Raw genomic sequence first — 22,114 nt, forward strand, 5'->3', positions numbered from 1 at the left:
TTTTTTGCAGTACAAAGCTATTCGCCGAGTTATATGCCGTTTTTCGCCTTTGTTTTGAATATTTTTCGATACCTTTCAGCTTAGTTTCATCGTTGTTATCATAGTTTTCAGGTTAGGAAGTTTTGCCTTTCAATTGAGGCGTTTTTGTGGTGTTTTCATTAATCTTTTCGGCTGCTTTCGTCGGGACAGTGTGGAAAAGGCTGACACAAACTCAGGTAAAAATTTAGTTTTTCCAAACTATTTCGTCTCAAGTTTTGAAAATTTATTTCATTTTTCTCCCTCTTATTTGTGCAAAATTAGGCGATATATATTTGGTGCGAATTCTATGTTTTTTTATGTCAAAAATTATTGAAAAGTGACAGTCAGATTATATAATTTTCAAACCTGATGACTGAAATGGCTTCATATATTCCAATTTATTCACAAATATCACTGTATTTTTTATTCTTTATACCACAGTAATACTGTTAAAATGGTCAAAAGTAACTGACTGAAATGTTTTTTGTTTATTTTCGTTTTAATAAAGTACAGACGATGCATAGCCATAGCTTGCATGCCGGCCTGGGGCCGGTTGTATCAAGCCCGTTTAGCTTAAACGGTGGATAAGTTCAAAATAGAAAGCAAGTCTGCCGTTTTATTCAACAAGCAAACTAAATGTTTTTAATCTTAATACAAAGATACTGTTTACAACTACATATTCAGTGCATAATATTCGAGTTGACTCATTCAAGAGAGATGTAAGAGTGTTATTTAATTTTGACTTATCCACCGTTTAGGCTAAACGGGCTTGATACAACTGGCCCCTAAAGGCCGAATTTTATAAAACTAATAAAAGTCGAATTCGAATGCATCTGAGTTTGCATCTGAATTCTGCATTTTTGTTAGTACAAAACACTATTCTTTCTATCTACTACCATGCAATAGATGTTTAATAAGGGTTAACCAGGAATACTTGAAAAGGAAAGGATCCCGTTCACCATCGTAAACGGAAAAACACTCCGGTTTCACCGCGAACTCCGGTTTAAATATTTTTCGCTTTCGGCTTTGCCATCCGATGTAAAGGTGTATCTTAAAAAACGCTGCAGCTCGCATTGTGGCTGCCTTTATAGTATGTTATTGCCGGAAAAGGAATATTCAAATGGCAATTCAAAATAGACAATGATATTATGTTTTGGTTATAAGTATTTTACTATCCATGTCATGCATTTGTGCCAAGTTGAAGAGTTGTTTTGCTTTTCAGTCAGCATCACATCACTTGTACTGTACTCTGTAGTCTATATACACAGGGAAAATAAACATAAAACTCCGTTGCTTATTTTATCTCTTATAGTTTTTGTCAACAGATTTCTACTATTTTTTTTGCTGAGCTGTAAAATTGCTGTCAAATTACATCTTATCGATCGATTAAATTGGTATAAAAAAATTTTAGATGAGAAATGTGAACATAGTGGTTTGTTCGATCGTGACTTTTCAATAATTTTTGACATAAAAAGACATAGATTTTGCACCAAATATATATCGCCAAATTTTGCACAAATAAGAGGGAGAAAAATGAAATACATTTTCAAAACTTGAAACCAAATAGTTTGGAAAAACTAAATTTTTACCTGAGTTTGTGTCGGCCTTTTCTATATTTCCCCGACGAAAGCAGCCGAAAAGATTAATGAAAATACCACAAAAACGCCTCAATAGAAAGGCAAAACTTCCTAACCTGTAAACTATGATAACAACGATGAAACCAAGCTGAAAGGAATCGAAAAATATGTAAAACAAAGGCGAAAAACGGCATATAACTCGGCGAATAGCTTTGTACTTCAAAAAATACAAATATGGTTTTTTGCACACCAAGCCTCGTTTCCATGTTGAGCGAAGGCGCGGTTACTAAGTTTCGCAATTGGTATATATAGTACAATGTTGCATTGTTACATTGGTGAGATAGGCAGAGGGCGAAGAGAACACGTCTGAAATGTTAAATTCGAGACAAATATGGCTCTAACATTGCTAATGTCAAAGAACTCTATAATTAAAATAAAAATAGGCACGCTAAGCGTACATGTATCTGCTCGCAACAATCTCGTTCGGACAGCAAATGGACCATTTGGATTTGGCCATGTTTTTTATTTTCCCGTCTACTGGTGAATGGGGCTTGATAATTGCCTACACTATTTTTTACCATTCTTCAAACAATAGGAAATATGCTTAGTAATATGTAGTAATGTCAGTCATGATAGTAATATAGACGTGCTCTGTTTTGAGAGCTGGGAAGTTTCATTGGCTTTCCAGCCAATGCATTGGTTTGCGTTTCCTAGCTATATGCCATTGCATATGCACTTCACTTCTGCTTAGCCTCAGGGCTCTGTGTTTCATTAGCTCGTTTTTCCTTCATGAATTTATCAAATATTCTGTTTTTTGCTTACGCTGAGAGCTCCTATTTGACTGTTCAAGATTTAGAAGTACCTGATGCCAAAGTTGATACATAATGATACTCATCTACATGACCTAAATAAATATCTCAAATATATAAATATATATATATATATATATATATATATATATAATATATATTATATATATATATATATATATATATATATATATATATATATATTTTTTCTGCATGTTTTAGGTTGTGGTGTGAGCGCGTTATAAACTGATCGCTGGTTGGCTACTTATCTAATAAATGGCCGTATGTTAACATATTATTGCGTTTCGCAGATACAATAATAACCACCCAGAGGCACCTATCGACACAGACGAACTCTTGAGTCATATAGCACTTAGCACACTGCATGCACAAAAGAGTCAGACTACAATTCCCTGGCAGGCTAAAATATTTTCACTCAAATTGGCAGTTAAAACAAGCGATACAGTCATTCTGGAAATAGTCCAAGGATACAAGCTCCAGTTTTTGGGACATCCGATTCAAAAGTCAAACCCAAAACAACTACACGTCCCCAAAAAAGATGGGGGCTATCGTCTCGTTATAAATCTCAAGGAAGTAAATCATTTTTTATGATATCACCGTTTCAAAATGGAGGGATTAATTCGTTATCACCATTTCAAAATGGAGGGAATCGCTTCGCGACCTGCTACAACCGAAGGATTGGGTTGGCAAAAAAGATCTCAAAGACGCTATTTGTGATTCCAATCTGGAAAAACCATCAGAAATTCCTACACTTTCTCTGGATGGGATCCATGATGGAATTTGACTGCCTTCCATTCTGTCTAGCATGAGCCCCTCGTATTTTCACGAAATTAATGAAACCAGTCACTGCCCTCCTCCGGAGGGAGGGAATACGCCTCATAATCTACGATATATTATTTATGTCAACAAGTCAACAGGATTACATTTGCTAGAGAACCTAGGATTTGTAGTGAATCAGACAAAATCGATGTTCACCCCTTGACAAACCTTGGAGTTCCTGGAGTTTGAGATGAATGTGACCCTGAACATGACCCTGGTCTTACACCAAACCAAAATCATGTCAATACAAACAGTCTCTCTGCGCAGATGACTGAACAGAAAGAGATCACTGTCGAGACATTTCTTGATTAATAGAGAAGCTCACTGCTTCTATTCAAGCAGTCTTTCCTGCTTCATTACATTTTCGACATCTCCAGATTCATCCAGACTCATCCGTCTGAATAACAAAGCCCTTCAATCAGGGGGGGGGACATGCGATTGCAAAATAACTCTCAAACAGGAATGTTACGAGGAACTTCAGTGGTGATTTGCCCATCTAGATGCTAACTTCTCCCACCCGATCTGATTGTTGAAACGGATGCTTCCATGTAGGGCTGGGGAGCCGTGTGCAATGGATTAAGGATTGGGGGACTTTGCATGGCCACAAACGGAACGGTTATGCCATGCACATCAACTGTCTAGAACTGTTATGGCAGGGGCCTTTGCTGTCAAAAGTTTTACGAAAAACAAGCTATATATATACGTGTCCGTTTCATTAACAAACTTGGGGAGACCCACTCTCCAATTCTATCCAACCTAATGGCTCAATTGTGTAATTGGGCACTGTAGAATGCATGCCGAACATTTACTAGGGATATGAAACACACAGGCCGATCAGGAATCCAGGTATTACCACGATCCCAGCGACTGGAACTGAATCAATCTCGAGATTTTCTGTGCTCTAATAAAATTTCGGGGTCCTTGTCAGATAGATTTGTTTGCGAATCACCTAAACACCCAGCTTCCAAACTTTTTTCTGAAACCGGAACACCAGAGTCTAGCATCAGATGCTTTTCAACAAACATGGTCCCCAGGGAGACATTATGCATTCCTACCCTTTTGCCTAATTATGAAAACAATAGACAAAGTTCAGGAGGGGAGGGCGGGGACTGGTGGTAATTACTCCAGTTTGGCCGACATAGGCCTAATATCCAACAATTCTGGACATGTTGATATCTTTCCCAACCTTATCATAGGCCCTCCAGCAGTCCCAGCAGTCAATCGCAGCAGCATGAATTTCAGAAAAGGCTACCAAACTCATCTTGACATCTTAATTGGAGGCCAGGCACAAATGCAATACACTCAGCCTGGCTCAAATGGAATAGAGTGGTGTAGGGAACGAAAAATTAATTCACTTCATCCTTGTTTGAGCAGTGTTGTTCTAACTTCTAAAAACAGAGTTTGGGAGTCTTGTATAGCTTTAAACAAGCATTGTTATATCGAAGCTTTTGTGTTTGAAATATATATTTGAAGATTTTGCAAGGGTGCGAAGCGCCTGAAGTAAAGTGGAAATTATATGAGAACTCAAAACTAAGATATAACAATCCCTCCAGCTCCTCCCTTATGTTTGAGTAGAATTACAGTTATTTGATTCAACCTTATAGGTAATGCCATCGATCCTTTTAGGCTTGATGCTCTCGCTCCTTAATGGGTTCGTTAGATCATGTTTTTGAATGTTCACGCTCAGTAGACTGTTTCTGAATTCTGTACACGTTTCATCGTTGAATGATGTACATGTTCTTGTTTTTGTTTTTATTGATGCATGCTCATCGTATTGGCCTTGCTGGTTCGAACTGACGAAGACTGCGTAAGATGGGGGATACTTTTTTTCCTTATATGGTTATTACTGTAAACTAGCTGTATTTTGCGAGCTTTATGCCTTATGAGGAATAAAGCATTTTTATATCTCACTTCTGTGTTCTCATATAATTTCGACTTTACTTCAGTGGCTTCGCGGCCTTGCAAAACGACCAGATATGCATGGTGTCCCTCAAAATCACCAACCACAACCTTTTAGCTCTTCCTGTTGCTTAAAGCCCTTGCTTCCTTGGTATGTCGTCAATGCTTTAATTTAAATTGGCAAAAAATTCTCTTCCGCGTTCCAACCACATTTACTTTTTTAAGGGTTAGTATGATTTATTATAGTTAATTTGATTAAAAGTCCGTGGTAATCTCAGTTCTCTAATCTTTCACCCGGTTTCACTGGATAAATTTGCAATAAATTGGCCCAATGCAACAAAGTTGAGACTTATCTGGTACTTCATTTCTTCAGTAAAATTAATATGCGAATGTATGTTCCAATTTACTGCCAATTTGGTGGAAATACATAAGAAATACTTAATGCCTCGTTGCCGCCTTTTGTTATGTTTTATCTTCGATATGCCTTAATATAGCTACTTATTGTTCATACAAAAATTAAAAAAAGCCTATATAGATATTATAGTAAAACCTCTCATTTGAACATGTCTCTGATTTTATCCAGTCCGTCAGGTTATACAAAGTAATATCAGTGCTAGCCGGCATGCTTTTAGTGATATTCAAAGCGGCAATCCAGGCACATTTAGATATTTTTGATGGCAAAAAATAGAAAATTGCGGAAGTGTACATTTATATAAGTAATAATTATAACAAACCGCTCGAAAAGGCGTTATTCCAATAATAAAAACAATAATAATCGATACATGATGATCTGGCGTACATTTAATAATTATGCTTAAATCTTGTCGTTCAACTATTTTTATTGATATATAATTATTCAATCCATGTGGACTAACTAATTTTCGTTTGCTAAATTATGAAAAACGATTTTAACCGATTCTTGCCAATTTATTGGGTTGTAAAGATAAATACGCAATGGTTGCAAATTCCAAATAAGAATTTGGGCAAATCTAATAATTTCTCGTGAGAAATGATGAAAAAATTCGTATTTCACTAGCTAAATTAACTTCATGCAATTTGATTGGACGTACGTTTTTTTCGTGTGAAAAATTAGTATAGGTCATTTTGGCGGCAATTTGTTTACATTTTTTTCATGATGGCGTCAAAATATAGGAGTGAGATTCAAAACATAATTCTCAAATGCAACTGACATTTTCAGCACATTTTGAAATCGTAAGAAAAGAATATCTGACTTCTATTGAACAAAACTACAAAGAAACTGAACGGTAAAAAATATGTTTTGATGCATAAAATTTCGATTTTTGTTTCTCGCTCTGTTTTTGTATATTAAAGCGTGTCATTCGGTCGTTCAGTGACAAACTGATCTCTATAGATTTAATCTCGCTGTAAAGGATCGCAAAGCTACCCTAACTTGCTCGTTTTGCAATCATTCACAATAACTCGTGCATAATAAAAATCATACAAACAAGCCAACAATGAAGTGATCTTTATTTATTATATGAAATAGCAGTAAAGATTATTATAAAAATCATATTAATTTAAAAATAAGTGAAGTAAACTCAACATGTTTTAACAATATATTTAAAAATATATTTATACAAAGATGATCATTTGAAATTTATTGTTTACAAAAAATTAGGTTTGGTTTATTTCCTGAACTACCATTAAAATCCACCTAAGTCTTAAACCCACTATATATGCATTCTATAGGTATGATAATAATTGTGATAATTGTAATATGATTAAATATTGTCCATAAAGTGACTGTGTAACCATTACCCATCAGTGCATGAACGGTATCCCAAAAAGTGCTTCTAAACAATCCACTAGTAGTTTGAGGCGCTGCCAGTCCATGGATCGGAACGTCTGAAGCCGGCCTTTTTTGGTCAGCATACATGTCAGCAAATCAACGTATGATTTTTTTCCATGGTGTTTCTGAATTACATGAACATGCCTTCCAGGAATGATGTTTGTCAAATCTAAAAAGTAAAATATATTTTTGTCCTATGATACCTAAATATCAATCACGTGATCTTTATTTGCGTGGTTTTTGCGCGAAACCATCAATCTTTAAATAAACCCAGTACCATATTAGAAATATATATTGTATCAGAGAGAGAGTGATATATTAATCGGCAATTTACCATGAAAAGTCCATAGATAAAAATAGTGGTAAATTGTTTTCCCTTGCTGAAAACTGTGAAAAAATACGGGTAACGTGAATATTTGCGGTTTTGGCCTAGAGAGACATTAGCATTGCTCCCATGGGCTTACAGGAGCATCTATTTTTTGGGCGATAGCTTACTTAGCAAAAAAAAACAACATCGCCTCCAACTGGCAAAAAATGATTAAACCCTTTTTTAGTAAAATCTGAGGTGTCCTTGCGCTTGTTTTAGACTTTTACTCTTGCTCATGCAGATGGCCTTGTGTATAAAAACCGGCGTTGTTTTGCCGGTGCTGTAATTTCAACTGTTGCCCTTCGTTGAAGTCTTTTTAGAGATCACTGGCAGCAAATCAACTAAAGCCAATTCAATGACAAACCCAACCCACACCCAGGGTTGCCCATTTCATTGTGATCGAGAACTGATTTAAATATTCGACTAAAACACGTGACATGTAAAAACTTCAGGATGTAAACATCCGGTAGAGTTTCCAGTGAGCTTGGAGTAGGAAATTCCGTCATTTGTCGTAGCAAATATGCGAAGCCGAAGATGGCGGAAATTAGACAAGCTACAGTATCATCATAGTAAGTACTACAGCCTTCAATCATCGTGCATGAATGGTCGCAAGCGACTAGACAGCGACCAACCGCCATCCTAACGCTCCCCCAAATCTCTGTAATTTTCCTGCCCAAAAAATCCCAATGGCTGCCACCAGTCTAGCCCTCCAATTATTTAATTTTCTATTGAATCAGCGAACTTATTTGAGCTGTTATTGCGTAAATGTATGCGCAGCGAAAAATTGAAATTCTAAAAACAATACATAATAATATATATTCCAATTGCAACAATTTCGTCTTAAAATATCATTGAGCAATTAATTAATACTGTTTCAGACTGTTTAATTCAATTAAGACTGTTAATTCAATCGCAGTATAGGTCCAGGGGCCGGTTGTATAAAAACGTAGTTAACTTTTAACTATAGTTAGTGACAGAATTGACCAATCAGAGTCATGTATTTCTGAGTTAACTACGATTTAACTACGCAAAATGTAGTTACGAGTTTTATACAACCAGCCCCAGGTGGTTGATGGATATTGTATTTCTACGTGTTTCCTGTCGACAATATATGTCCGAATTAAATACGGAAAAAAATGACAAATGGCCATCGAGATTATTTCTCATCAGTGAAAATGACTTACCGGGCTTCACTGGCGCAAGTTATATCAAGTCGAAATGTCATTGATATAAGATATTGCTTTTTTAGCTATTTTCAAGGCACCAAGCTCTCTCATTTGCTGGCTCCGACAACAAGAAAAATGTGTATATGTGTTCATTTCGAGGCTAAGACTTACCTCTCATTGCAATATTTCGCATTTTGTGAAATCCAAACGATTTATATTGAAAACTAAATACGGTTTCTTCGCAATTCAACAAGAGAGTGCCTTTTATCCATTCTAACGAACCTATAGATGTACCAGATTGACTTGCAGCATCCAGATTTCTACTCCTTGCTTTAGAAATTCCACCAATCGTTCTTGACGCTTTGATCTTACTGCCTGGAATTTATTGTATGAAAATTTTGACAGATAGTTCATTGCTGCTGTAGTCATCATGATGAATCCACAAATTTCCGCGCGAGTCTCCTCGCTTAGCTCTAGATGACGTCCAGAAACGTAGAGCAAATCCATTCTCTCAACTAACGTTCCCCATATCGCTGGTGTGGAGAGAGAGAATGAGTTTGTTTCATCACAGCTTATGTATGTTAATGTCCCTTCGTAGCATATCTTTAAAATAATAAGAAAAAAAACATACATGGACTTTTAACACATGAAATTGCCAGACTCAACACAAATCATCGTGCAAAAATCTTACGCGGTATAACTTGCGCGAATGTATAACTTACGCAGCTTGGCCCAATATGTGAGCTAAAAATTATATTTTTATAAAATGTAGATGCAAATTACTCAATTTGTAATTTTGTTAAACTTCAAGATGTTGAAATTTAACATGCTTACGCTTACGCTTCGTATTTTGCAATGTACTCGAACAAACTCGATGATATTAAATTTTGGGTCTAACTTGAAATAAAAACTCAGCTTTGTCGCAATTTTCTATCCATATGAGCGCCAAATAAATTAGGATCCGCGAAGAAAAATACATTTAACCTTGCCTCCGTAGCCTCAGGAACGATTACCTTGCTCATTATTAGCGTAGAGAGGAGCCAAGAGGAGTAAAATTAATCCAGTATTTATATATCGTCTGTAATCTTGGGGAAAACTGCAATTTCATTGGCTAAGAGGGGCGCTAATGAAAATTCTATTATCTGGTTTTAATCAAGTTCCCATATTCTATTAACATTTCAATTTCTTGATGTTTTTATGTAACTAAAAAAGTGAAAAGATCTTAAGATAAAGTAAAACATTTACCTTGGAAGGTTGCCAATCCAAGTGAGTCTCAGCGGCAGATCTGAGTTCATACTGAAGTTTTTCTGCTTTTTCTTTCAAAGGAAACACAAGGTTTTCTTCGGCAGCTTGATTCTCTAACGCCGCAATGACTTTCACGTCGTCTTGTAATTCTCCATAGAAATTATTGAGGGTATCTTTATTTATACCCAGTTCAGCGAAGGCCATTTTTTCGATTAGTTTTCTTGTCTAGAAATCAAATTTGAAATCCAATAAAAAATGTGGTTGTTTTATTCAAAGTTTTTTTTGAACCAGTAAAAAGTTGGTCCAATAAATAGGTAACCGATTTTAAATTGTTTATATAGCTTTTATTGTCAAGGTATCCAAATTGTATACACCAATTTTTTTGGTGTATACAATTTGGATACCTTGACAATAAAAGCTATATCTCCACAATTTCAAATTCGACAAATGGAAAATCCCGTTTATTTGTTGCTGAAGGCCGCTATAATTGTGGTATATAGCACATTCTCACATACTCGTTTTTGCAGCCGGTCGACTCAAGAAAAAATTAGTAATGTATAGCAAAAGTGAATATAAACAATATGAATGATCGCATTTTACCACATATTTTTCAGTCAACTTCAACTTATGCTCGGCAAATTTTCTCACGAATTCGTTGGAGTTTGCCAAAGCTTTAGGGTGCCATCCGTACGTATCCACCATGCACACCATTGCGACAGTTTCATTATTTCTTTTTAGTTCACTCGCCATTTCGTAAGCCACCATGCCACCAAAGGAGTAGCCAGCTAAAAACATAATATCCTAGTTATATCCTAGTAATATCTAATATGGTTTGCGACTCGATAATTTCAATAATTTCTAAAACGTCTACGATCTATCTATAAAATAAACAGTCGTTATTCTATTTAGACTGAATGACGCCTACGTTTTGCATATATTCATAAATTATAGAGAACAATACAATAGCACAATGGCTACTTTTTTCTCGTAAACCTTAAGTAATAAAACTTTTCGTTTAATTCTCGCGTTCTTTATATATTTTTTGGAGAGAAAATATTCAGGATCGATTAGGGAGATATTTTTAATTATATTCAAAGTGTTCCGTTGCGACTCGTACTCGTACTCGTAGTGACTGCTAAAGCCCCCTTCTGACAGACTACGGCATTTTTAAAACTATTTTGCCTTCACTACGTGATTTAAAAAGCCACACGACTTGATATTTCTTGGAGTTTTTTTTAGAAAAAAAGCTGAGAGAACTGTTTTGATGACCGTAATTAATTCTTCGAAATGAAAAGTCTAATTATTTCCGAAAAACGTAACACGCTTTAAACACGCTTTTATTATAATGGACAAAAAGAAAATTTCCGAACAGTACATACCAAAATTAGTAAAATTGCCAAGTTTGGCTGCGAAATATTGTAAGGCGCGGAAAATATAGCCATGCGAATTTGGCAATTTTGTATACCTTTAACTTACGGGCGGACGTGTGTAATTAAATTAATTACACGCTTCCGGCCGTAGTAAAAAAGTATACAAAATTGCCAAATTCGCGTTGCTATATTTTCCGTACTAGTTGACATTTTGCAACCAAACCTGGCAATTATACTATCTTTGGTATGCTCTTTTTAGCTGTGGTGGTTTATTTCTTCCTGAATGCCTAGATAATAAGTTGGTCTATTACGCAATTGGTCCATTGGTGGCGAGGTTCGATTATCAGAACAGTTCCAGGTAGCGTAGCTAAAAACATGTTCGTTTTGCCCGACGATGGTGAATCTCGGAGCCGTAGCCAAGTCTAAATCTCCCTATATTGTTTATGAAAGGACGTCTTGTATGACAGTTGAGAACCCAACATAGAATTATAGGAAGTCTTTTATTATTATTTGCTTTCAGGTTCACGATGAAAATTTTATCAAGATTGCTTCATAACTTTGTTAGTTATCTTTTCCCAAAATAAGGGGAATGAGAATTTTAGTTTGCTAAGAAAAGCGACGCCTACGTTTTACATATATTCATAAATTATAGAGGACAATACAATGGAACAATGAAACAATAAAATAACCAATGGATCCTTTCATTTGCTCGGAGAAAAACCCTAACTAATAAAACTTTTCGTTTAATCCTCGCGTTAATTATATATTTTTTGGATTCAGGATCGATTTAGGAGATATTTTAGTTTGCTTTTTTTTAAAAAAAGGATGCCTCGTGATTTTTAGTGTGGTAGACGATAACGCATATATTTTTTAACCAAACAATATTCCTTTACCGTTTATTTTTAAAATTAAGGTGCAAAGATGGTGATCGATAGAGTCAACTTTAAAATGTTAACATTTTCCGTCTTTCAAACACCTTTTCTTCTGCGTGGAGTACCGTTGACAGGGAGTGTATCAGGTGTTACGCTGCGACCCGTAGTCGTACTCGTAGTCACTGCTAAAGCCTTCTTCTTACTGACTGACTACGGCATTTCAGTGTAAAAATATTGATATTTCTTGGGGGGTCAGAGAAAACTGTTTTCATCACCGTAATTTTAAATTTATTTTTCAAAACGAAAAGTCTAATTATTTACGGAAAACTTAACAGTATAAACACGCTTTTATTATGGTTGGTGGCGAGGTTTAATTATCAGAATGGTACCAGGCAGCATATCCAAAAAATGTGCGTTTTGCTCGACGATGGTGAATCTCGTAGCCGTAAATCTAAATCTCCCTATATTGTTTATGATAAGGCGTCTAGCATGCATGACAGTTGAGAACCCAACACTGAATTACAAAAAGTCTTTTGTTATTTGTTTTGCTACAATGCTTAATATAAATATCCATACCAAGATAAAATGGACCGCTTGGCTGTATTTTTCTGATTAAATCTACATATCTTCGGGCGAGTGTCAGCACTGTTCCATAGTCACTCTTCTCAATCGACGTGTCATCTACTCCAATACCATACAATGCAATCTTGGCCTGTAACAGAAAGTTGAACAAATGATAACCTCTGGAAGCATGGAATAGAAGAAAATTAAATCAGCTCTCTTGTACAACAAAGTGTATGAATATCATATGTCTCTCTCGATAAACAAGAGCATTGCCACACCTAGTCTCACGCCTTATTTGTCAAACGATCTTTAAGGCGATTGAGTAGCGCGGAAAAAAGAGAAAGTGCGATCTGTCCTCGTTTTGAAAGTTCTTCTTGTGCTCTTCCTGTGTGTATATTTTATGTTAAAACAACAAGTTTTCACCTGTTTTTGGAAACCTTGTGCAAATGATGCCAAAGCAAGGGCTGATTTGGGGCTACCATGAACCATGAACACTTTCACAAACACACTTTCTGATGTATAGAGAGGAATTACTTTCTCGGGGTTGTCAACGGATTGCAATTCAACTCCATCTTCACTTTCTTCATTCTCAGCGTTGTAAACGGGGAAAACATTAGATAAGAGAACATTTTTATCTGCAGAAGCGCCCTTCTCTCTGTCAACAGGCAAACTATTTGTTCTGCTTTGGTTAGCTTTTTTGAAGATTCACCCTTCACACTCGTGGTGTTGATGTTCTCGATTTGTTCCAGAATATCATTGACGATTGTTAGGCCGCTCACATTTGGTTGAATAAAATAGTACGTCTAAATGTCAAGAAAAATTGAAATCTTTATAAATACAAATCTGTACCGGATAAGTGCAGTCATCATCAGATGAACTTGGCAATGCACGAGATCTTGCTGACTTATAAATATTACAAACGTACCTCAAACGTGGCACCAATGCTGTTTTTAATTTGAAGTCTCATATTTGTTGCAACAATTGAATCGATGCCATACTTGTAAAGACCGATGTTTAAATTCAATTCGGAGGCTTCACTTCCCGACCAAGAGCTGAGGAGGCGTTTAACAAAATCTTGAACGTAGTTAACTCTGAAGTCTAACGGTTGTAGCGCTAGGTTTTCCAACTTCATAATATCGTCAGTAACAACAATCGTTTCATCTCGTTTCAATTGCAATCTCGAAGAAGTATGCCCTTTAAGATAGATTTGCCAATCCACAGGACATACACAGACTTGAGCTTCTTTAAAATTTTTAAGCATGATGGATTTCAGAAATTCAATTCCTATAATTATATAAAAGGGAAAATACGTGTATAATGTTGGATTAACTTAAATAGCTAAGTGGACAAGGGGCTATGCTGAGTAGCACAAAAGTTTTAAGTTGGAACTTGGAAAAACAGCGGTGAATTTGTGTAGGTAACGAGCTATGCGATGTCTAGTATAATTCGGGATTAGGTCTAATAGTACGAATGAATTCAAACATCGCGAGTATACTATTATTTCAAATTGTATATGAGCATCATCGCAGTATAATTGTTAATGGACCTTGGGCTATAGCTTTTTTTATCTAGGCGATGAAGTGGAAATTTTTCGGAATCGGAATATTCAAATTAGTAAATACCAAGTTTGGCTGTGAAATGTTATAAATGTTGAAAATATAGCCTGAAAATTAGCAAACATAACTTGGTATATTTTTGTATTACGGCCGGAAGTGTTTTTAACTAGCTAACTTAGCAGCGATATTATCCAGACTTCATATGTATTAAATAAAGAAGATTATATGGTTGCGCAGAAATATGGAATTTATTTCGAGTGTTGAGACAATATTGCTTACGAGTGTGAGCAATATTCTCTTAATTGAGCAATATTCAATACGATAAATAAATCTATTTTTCCAAGCCACCATGTACTATTCTGTTTATTATAACTGCAAATTATGCTTAACAGGGGTGGATCCAGCCCTAGTGCACTAATTTGCATTACAAAACAAAATGGCTATTTTGAGCAGTTTTCTTGTGTTATCCAAATTAGTGCACTAGTGCTGGATCCACCCATGATGCTTAAACGACAACTCTTAGTAACTCAAAATGAAATAATTTTTTATGTATTGAAGGGCACACATTTAAAATAACAATGTTCAATAAAATGCGCTTATAGTTTTAGTCTCTTGAACCGTGTACATATACTGTGTATAAATATGGTATGAGATAAAAAACGAACGGAAACTGTGAGCTACAAAGATTTTTTTAATTGGTCAAACATGTTCATAAGCTTGCGAAAATGATATTTTTACACGTAGAAATATCGTATTTTTACGTGTGTTTAAACACGATTTTTCTCAGTGGCGTGAAACTCTCAATATATAACAATCGTGTTCATATAATAAATATATTTTTACGGTGTAATATAGTTATTTATAGACATGATTGACATTATCTTAATTAGGGGACTTCGAGAGAAGAACAATAGAAAAGTGCGAGTATAACATAATTGTATCATATTCGGTTGAATAAAGAAATAAAAATAAGCAAACATTACAAAGGCGACGAGTGAAAATACACCGGCAACAACAATAAACGTCCCGAGAAGTGGTCTACCACCATTTCCACCGTTCGATCCACATGGCGATCAAGCAACACTCAGTACTAGATGGCGAAATGGTAGCGAAGATTTTACAATCTTCTGGTTAGTCTTCGAGAGGAAGACCCAAATGTTAAGCGAGCTCTACTTCTTACGTATATTGGTGAAGATGCCAACGATATTTTCGACATATTACCGAATACAGGAGAGGATTATGACACGGCAATCCAACGCCTAACTGAACATTTTGCGCCAACCGAAAACAAAACATGGCTATATTTGATTGCCGGCAAATAACGCAGCAAAGTGGCGAATCCATCGACGAATTCTACCGTAGGCTGAAAGAAAAGTCAAGTTTGTGTGCATTCCATGACGAAGATAATGAGATAAAAACGCAAATCATACACAAAACGACCGATAGCCGTTTGCGTTGCAAAGCCCTTCGCGAACAACTCAGCTTGAAGGATACTATCAAATACGCAAAAACTTTGGAGCAATCAGATGTCGTTGCTCAGAAGTTAGAGAAAAATGAACAGCCACAAAATGATGTCGCAAATCAAATCAACAAAAGAAACAGACAACGACAAAACGACCGAGGAAATCGACATAACATGGAATTTCACAACGGGAACAAGAGTAAACAAACATGCAGAAATTGTGGAGGAGCGTATCCCCATCGTAACGGCAAAACAAGCTGTCCCGCTCACGGAAAGGAATGCCATAAATGTGGCAAAATCGGACATTTTGCGAAACACTGCCTCTCTAAGTCACAGCCAGCAACGAGAAACAAAGTAAACAAGAACCAGGCAAATAACATCGTTTCGGATCCATTTCTGGAAACAAGCGACACGGACGATGAATTCACATTTAACGTTTATGACAAGAAGCAGCCACAAGTCACAGTTTCCATCGCTAATATTCCTATTCGTGTCCTTATCGACTCAAGATCAACTGTAAATATCATCAATGAAGGAACATTTGAAGTTTTCAAGCAACATCGCAACGTAAAACTGGTGAAATCAAGTGCTAAAATTTACCCATACGGCACAAACAAACCACTGCCAGTCATAGGGCAATTCACGGCTACCATAGTCCATGATTCAACGTCAGTGACGGCAACATTTCAAGTCATCAGGGGATCAACGAAATGTTTACTGAGCCATAATACATCAACTATTCTCGGACTATTGAAAACATTTGTTAACAACTTAAATGCTCAACACCCCGACCAAAGATACAACAAATCCTCAGCAATCACAAATCATTGTTCCAAGGCATCGGAAAGCTCAAAGGCAAAGAAGTAAAGTTAGAAATCGATGAAACGGTTGTTCCAGTAGCTCAGCGTGCGCGGAGAATACCCCATAGCATGAAATCGAAAGTGAATGAGAAGCTTAAAGAAATGCTTGAGCAGGACATTATCGAGAAAGCACAAGGTGCAACGCCGTGGCTTTCACCGCTCATTGCAGTTCCAAAAAAATCAGGCGATGTTCGTCTAGTTTTGGACATGCGAGTCCCAAATCAAGCTTTAAAACGACGACGTGTACAAATGCCGACAGTTGATGATATTCTAAATAAAATGCAAGGAGCAAAGGTCTTCACCGAAGTCGACCTTTCTCAGGGATATTTGCAAATTCCATTGGCCCCTGAATCCCGGTATATCACAGCCTTCCCAACCCCAGACAATGGACCACATCGGTTTAAAAGGCTAATCATGGGAGCGTGTCTATCCGGGGAATATTTTCACGAGGAAATACACAATATCATTAGAGACGTACCGAACTGTGCAAGTATATCTGATAATATCTGGCTATGGTCTGAAAACGAGACCCAACACTTGAAAGATCTCGACAACCTGTTAACAACCCTTGAAACAAGTGGCCTCACCCTACGTAAAGAAAAATGTTCGTTCGCTGTCCCACAAATTAATGTTTTTGGACACATCGTATCAAGCAAAGGCATACAACCAGACGACGCCAAGACGTCGTTACATCGACAACTACAGCAGTATAACGTACCCCCTACGTCAGCTAACAAAAGCAAATTCCCAGTTTCAGTGGACTAAACATCATCAGAACGCCTTCGACAAGTTGAAGACATCACTCAGCAGCTCTCCCGTTCTGGCCCATTACAATCTAGCATCACCTACCCGAGTAGTAACTGATGCATCGCCTTGGGCTGTTGGAGCAGTACTCCTCCAGCAACAGTCTGACATGTCTTACCACCCAGTAGCTTACGCCAGCAGATCACTAACCGACACAGAAATGAAATATGCCCAAATCGAGCGCGAAGCTCTCGCAATAGTTTTTGGTTGCGAGCATTTTCACACCTATTTATATGGACGAACGTTCGAATTAGAGACTGATCATCGACCTTTAGAGTATCTATTCCAACCCAAAGTCCATCCCACTGGCAAACCACCCCCAGCTAGAATTGAACGCTGGATTCTACGCCTTCAAGAATACGATTTTACAGTCGTTTATCTACCAGGAGTGACAAACCTGGCGGATCCATTGTCAAGACTCCCACTACCAACTACAACACGCAGTAATATGGAATCATGCGCTGACCGATATGTCTGCAACCTGCTGCAACAAATGACACCATGTGCTATGGACACAGAAGAAATTAGACAAGTTTCCCTAGAGGACCAAGAAATATGCCGAATCAACCAGGCATTGGCAACCAACCAACTCCAGCTACTACCCAAACCATTCCAAAACATATCGGACGAGTTATCCGCTACAAATGGGTACTATTTCGTGGAAATCGAATTGTACTTCCCAGGAGCCTCCGAAAACAAGCAATCCTCCTAGCCCATGAAGACCACGCTGGAATAACACGCACAAAACAACGCCTTCGCTCCAAGCTGTGGTGGCCAAAAATGGATGCGGAAGTGGAAGAACACATCAACAAATGTCACGCATGCCAAGTCACGGGTAGTCCCTCTCGTCCGGAACCGGTCAAGCCTACAGAGCTCCCCAGTGAAAGATGGTCGTCTTTAGCCATAGACGTCTGTGGACCCTTCCCATCTGGTGAATACGTAGTCACACTCATCGATTACTATTCTCGTTGGCCAGAAGCCAAAGTCATGAAGTCCATAACATCACGAAACATCCTGGCGTGGCTCGACGACGTTTTCGCAACCCACGGATACCCCAAGCAGATCAAATCCGACAACGCTTCTTACTTTATATCATGCGAATTCTACACAACATTGAAATCGTGGGGTGCTACCGTCAAGTATGTTACAGAATACTGGCCTCAAGCAAACGGACTCATAGAACGTTTCAACAGAGTTTTCTTGAAACACGTCCAAACGGCGCTAGTCGAAGGGAAAGATTGGAAAGCAACACTTCCAACATTACTTAGAAACTACCGTGCCACTCCTCACGGATCCACTGGAGAAACACCATCGCAACTGCTAATGCAGCGAGAGTTGAAAACTAAACTACCATCGACATCCCAAGTGATAAATTTACCACAATTTAACGACTTGGAAGTTCGACACACGGATGCGCAGTCGAAGAAAAAGGGGAAGGAATACGCGGATGCGCGGCGAAATGCCAAGGAGAAGAAGATTAAATCAGGAGACTATGTTCTAGTTCAACAGAAACATCGAGACAAATTCACAACCAACTTTCAAACAGAGCGAGTAAAAGTCATTAAGGTTAACGGATCGCAGATCGTGTTCAAAGACAAAGACGGAATAGTTCACCGAAGAAACTCGGCACATGTAAAGAAAGTCCAACACGAAGATCAAACTGATGAAGAAATTGACGACGACATGGTACAAACATCAGCACAACATCAACGCGAACCAGTAGAAGAAATACCACCACCTATCCCACCGAGAAGATCAACTCGTAATCGAAAAGCGCCGGAGTTTTACCAATCTGGCTACAGTTAAGAAAAACACTAAACGATTGAACAACAAACGTTAATGCAAGAACTAGAAAGGGAGGAATGTAATATAGTTATTTATAGACATGATTGACATTATCTTAATTAGGGGACTTCGAGAGAAGAACAATAGAAAAGTGCGAGTATAACATTATTGTATCATATTCGGTTGAACAAAGAAATAAAAATATAAGCAAACATTACATACGGCAATTAAACTTAATAGTTAACATTCACCGAAGGCGTTAAACGAACGCAACGTCTCATTACTGAACGAAACAATCGTTAAAATACAGTTTCCCATCGGCTAAAAGCGCTGAATCCGTAGAATAGCAAGCCCCCATTGGACAAACGTTTAATAACGTTGGGCTTGATTTATTCGCACGAAAGTTGCCAGCTTGGAGAACTGAACGCTTGCTTGCTTACGCACGGAACGCGAACATGGAATTTCCTTGCAACAGATGTTATAACTCTGGACTTAAGGCATGCTACAAATTTTATATTTCACAACTCGGAGAAAAGGTATATAGCTTACTCACTAACTCTCTAAGATCGTCGTGCATTTAATCCACTGCGCACAATAAAATATTCGTCAGCTTTAGGGGTCGCGCGGTGCTCCTAGTTTCCATTATTTTTCCTGAAACTTTGACAGTTTATTAAAAACCTTTTCTATACCTTTAGACAGTTAAATGATATCTCAATTTCAGCTACACATTTTTGCGCGCAAGCCCTCTCAATATCAGTGAATAGGACCCCCCCCCGGTAACATAATTTTGTTTATGTAAAAACAAACTTGCCCTAGGTATACCAGAAAAGTCTTAATTATCTCTAGAAACACAAAAATATGCCAAATTCTGAAAAACAACTTGAAAAACGGAAATTTTACATTTGCGACATTTTTTACACCCTGTATAGCTGACGAGCAAAAAACCATTAAGGCCAAAACTTTATCACTTTTTATGAAACGGTGACAATGGTCACAGTTAGCCTTACTAACACTGCATGCCATTTTTATGTATTTAATTTAGTATATCCACCAAAGTGTTAATCATCTTCAGCTTTTATTTGTTATAATATATAAATAAAAATAAATTTGCATAGATTGCTTATTCATAAACTATAATATATACCCAATATACTTTTTGGGTGTAAAATAACCTCCATTTTTTGGAGGGTAAAAAAAAAATTGTTAAAGTCACCCCGAAAATTCGGGCAATATTTGAGACAAAAAAATTACCTCGCGTTTTGGGGTAAAATGTACATCCTATATATATACCGTTACTCTACTGTGAGGGTAATATTTACCCCCTTCTCCTAAAGGAGTAAAAAATACCCCTAAAATACGGACGGTTTGGGGGACAAGTGAGAACTTTACTGTGCAACATGATAAAATAATGGTCCTTTCAGCACAACTGCGTGCAAACGAGCGATTGCGAGTCACTATAAGGAAAGTAAAAGGCAAGGGGCCGCTGTGTGCGTGGATTTCGTATAGTTAGCCACAATATACCTTTTGTATAGTGAAGGGGAAGCAATCCAGAAGTTTCCAGGATAGATGTAATGTCTGTATTTCTCTCCAATACCCCAGCACCACTGATCGGTCCCCAGTTAACCGACAAGGCAGGCAGCCCAAGCTTGTTTTGACGATATTCGCATAGTTGGTCCAAAAAGGAGTTAGCTGCAGCGTAAGATACTTGGCCAGCATTACCAAGAACTCCAGATATTGAGGAAAACATGATGAAGAAATCTAGATCCATCGATAGGCTGAATTCATGAAGGATAACACTTCCTATTTAGAACAAAGTAAATTTCTTAATAATCCAATAGACCCTTTTGATAATTACTTCATAATTTAGAAAGAAATTAATAACATTTTTTACTCTCATAAGCTATAGTCTAAGATGCAAAACATCTTTCCCGAACACGTACATGAGGAAGAATGTTAAATTTTCATTGATTAATCTGGAAATAAGTAGTAACTCGTGTGTCTGTCAATAGGACAAAATTATCGCAAGAGTTTGTAATGAATTCGAATATAGCGTAATGCAATGTCCACTGTGAACATGGCCAGAAATGTAGGTCAGTCAGAGCCTCGTACCCAGGCGCTTTAACAGTAAAATAACGTTGTATTCAGTTATTACTCCGGCGTGAGAGACGAAGTTGAAAATTCACCTGGGTTTTGTTTTGTTTTTGTTTTTTTCTTATTATTTTTTGTCGTCGCAAGTGTGTTTTGTAGCGAAATATACTGGTATTTGATAAGTGTATGCATGTGACTGTATTTATCTATGTCACAGTTGTCTCCCATAAGCTGTGGTGGTATAGATATACTTTCCCATTAGGATGGCCATCATCAAAATATTTTTTCTCGGGAACATACTTGGGTTACATAGAAAGCAAATTTTAATGATTCCCCACTTTTTTCTTAGAGGCGCATATTGAATCCTAAATCCTAAGATTTTCAATTTTAAAAATCGTAAATAAAAGTGCACATGAACCGTCAAATCCGAAACGTAAAGGAATTCTTGTAACTGTTGTTAAAATTCCTTGATTGATCGGGTCGATCGAATATAGTTATAAAAATCAAGTTGAAAACGTTTATCTCAAAAAAATTCCACATATATCGCTAGCTTAACTACCCTTCTCTCAAAACACTCTTCTTAATCCAGTGTAATATATTTGGGAAACAGCGCATTGCCATTGGTCCAAAAATTCAAGTGACAGCTGTCCAACCTCCTCTGAGTTAAGTTTATAGCAGACTACAATACCACAATAAGCAGAACACTTACCTTTTACCTTAGTACCCACAACCTCTCTGCATGTCTTCAAGTCGGCATTTTTTAGCAATTGATCTGCTAATACCATGGCAGTAAAAACAATTCCGGCTGTCGCAGGCAAACTTTCTAGTTCACTCCTTATTACATTCATTTCTTCCAAAGATGTTACGTCTGCTTGTCGTAAAAAAATTCGAGATCCAGTTTTTTTCTCCAAAAGTTTGACCTCCTCTTTCTTTTCCTCGCATGGTGCTGAGCGAGCCGTACACATGACTGTTTTTGCTCCATTCTCAACCATCCATCTCGCGACTTCGAAACCAAAACCACG

The 22,114-nt window shown here is 37.3% G+C and overlaps 2 protein-coding genes across 2 annotated transcripts; one reads left to right on the top strand and one right to left on the bottom strand.

Moving 5' to 3' along the window:
• Positions 1–8,759: 8,759 nt before the first annotated feature.
• On the bottom strand, positions 8,760–13,224 carry LOC114536603 (bacitracin synthase 3-like). The gene is made up of 6 exons (XM_028557959.1): positions 12,961–13,224; positions 12,550–12,685; positions 10,332–10,516; positions 9,732–9,956; positions 8,859–9,089; positions 8,760–8,768 (listed from the first exon to the last, which is right to left on the bottom strand). Exons 1-6 carry the CDS (start codon positions 13,024–13,026, stop codon positions 8,760–8,762), a joined length of 852 nt encoding a protein of 283 aa, XP_028413760.1. The 5' UTR covers positions 13,027–13,224.
• Positions 13,225–17,999: 4,775 nt separating this feature from the next.
• On the top strand, positions 18,000–19,025 carry LOC114536614 (uncharacterized protein K02A2.6-like). Its single transcript, XM_028557968.1, has one exon. It carries the CDS (start codon positions 18,000–18,002, stop codon positions 19,023–19,025), a length of 1,026 nt encoding a protein of 341 aa, XP_028413769.1.
• Positions 19,026–22,114: the final 3,089 nt, after the last annotated feature.

This window comes from Dendronephthya gigantea, unplaced genomic scaffold (genome assembly GCF_004324835.1).
Source record: "Dendronephthya gigantea isolate DGI-Jeju-01 unplaced genomic scaffold, DenGig_1.0 000141F, whole genome shotgun sequence".
Classification (NCBI taxonomy): Eukaryota; Metazoa; Cnidaria; class Anthozoa; order Malacalcyonacea; family Nephtheidae; genus Dendronephthya; species Dendronephthya gigantea.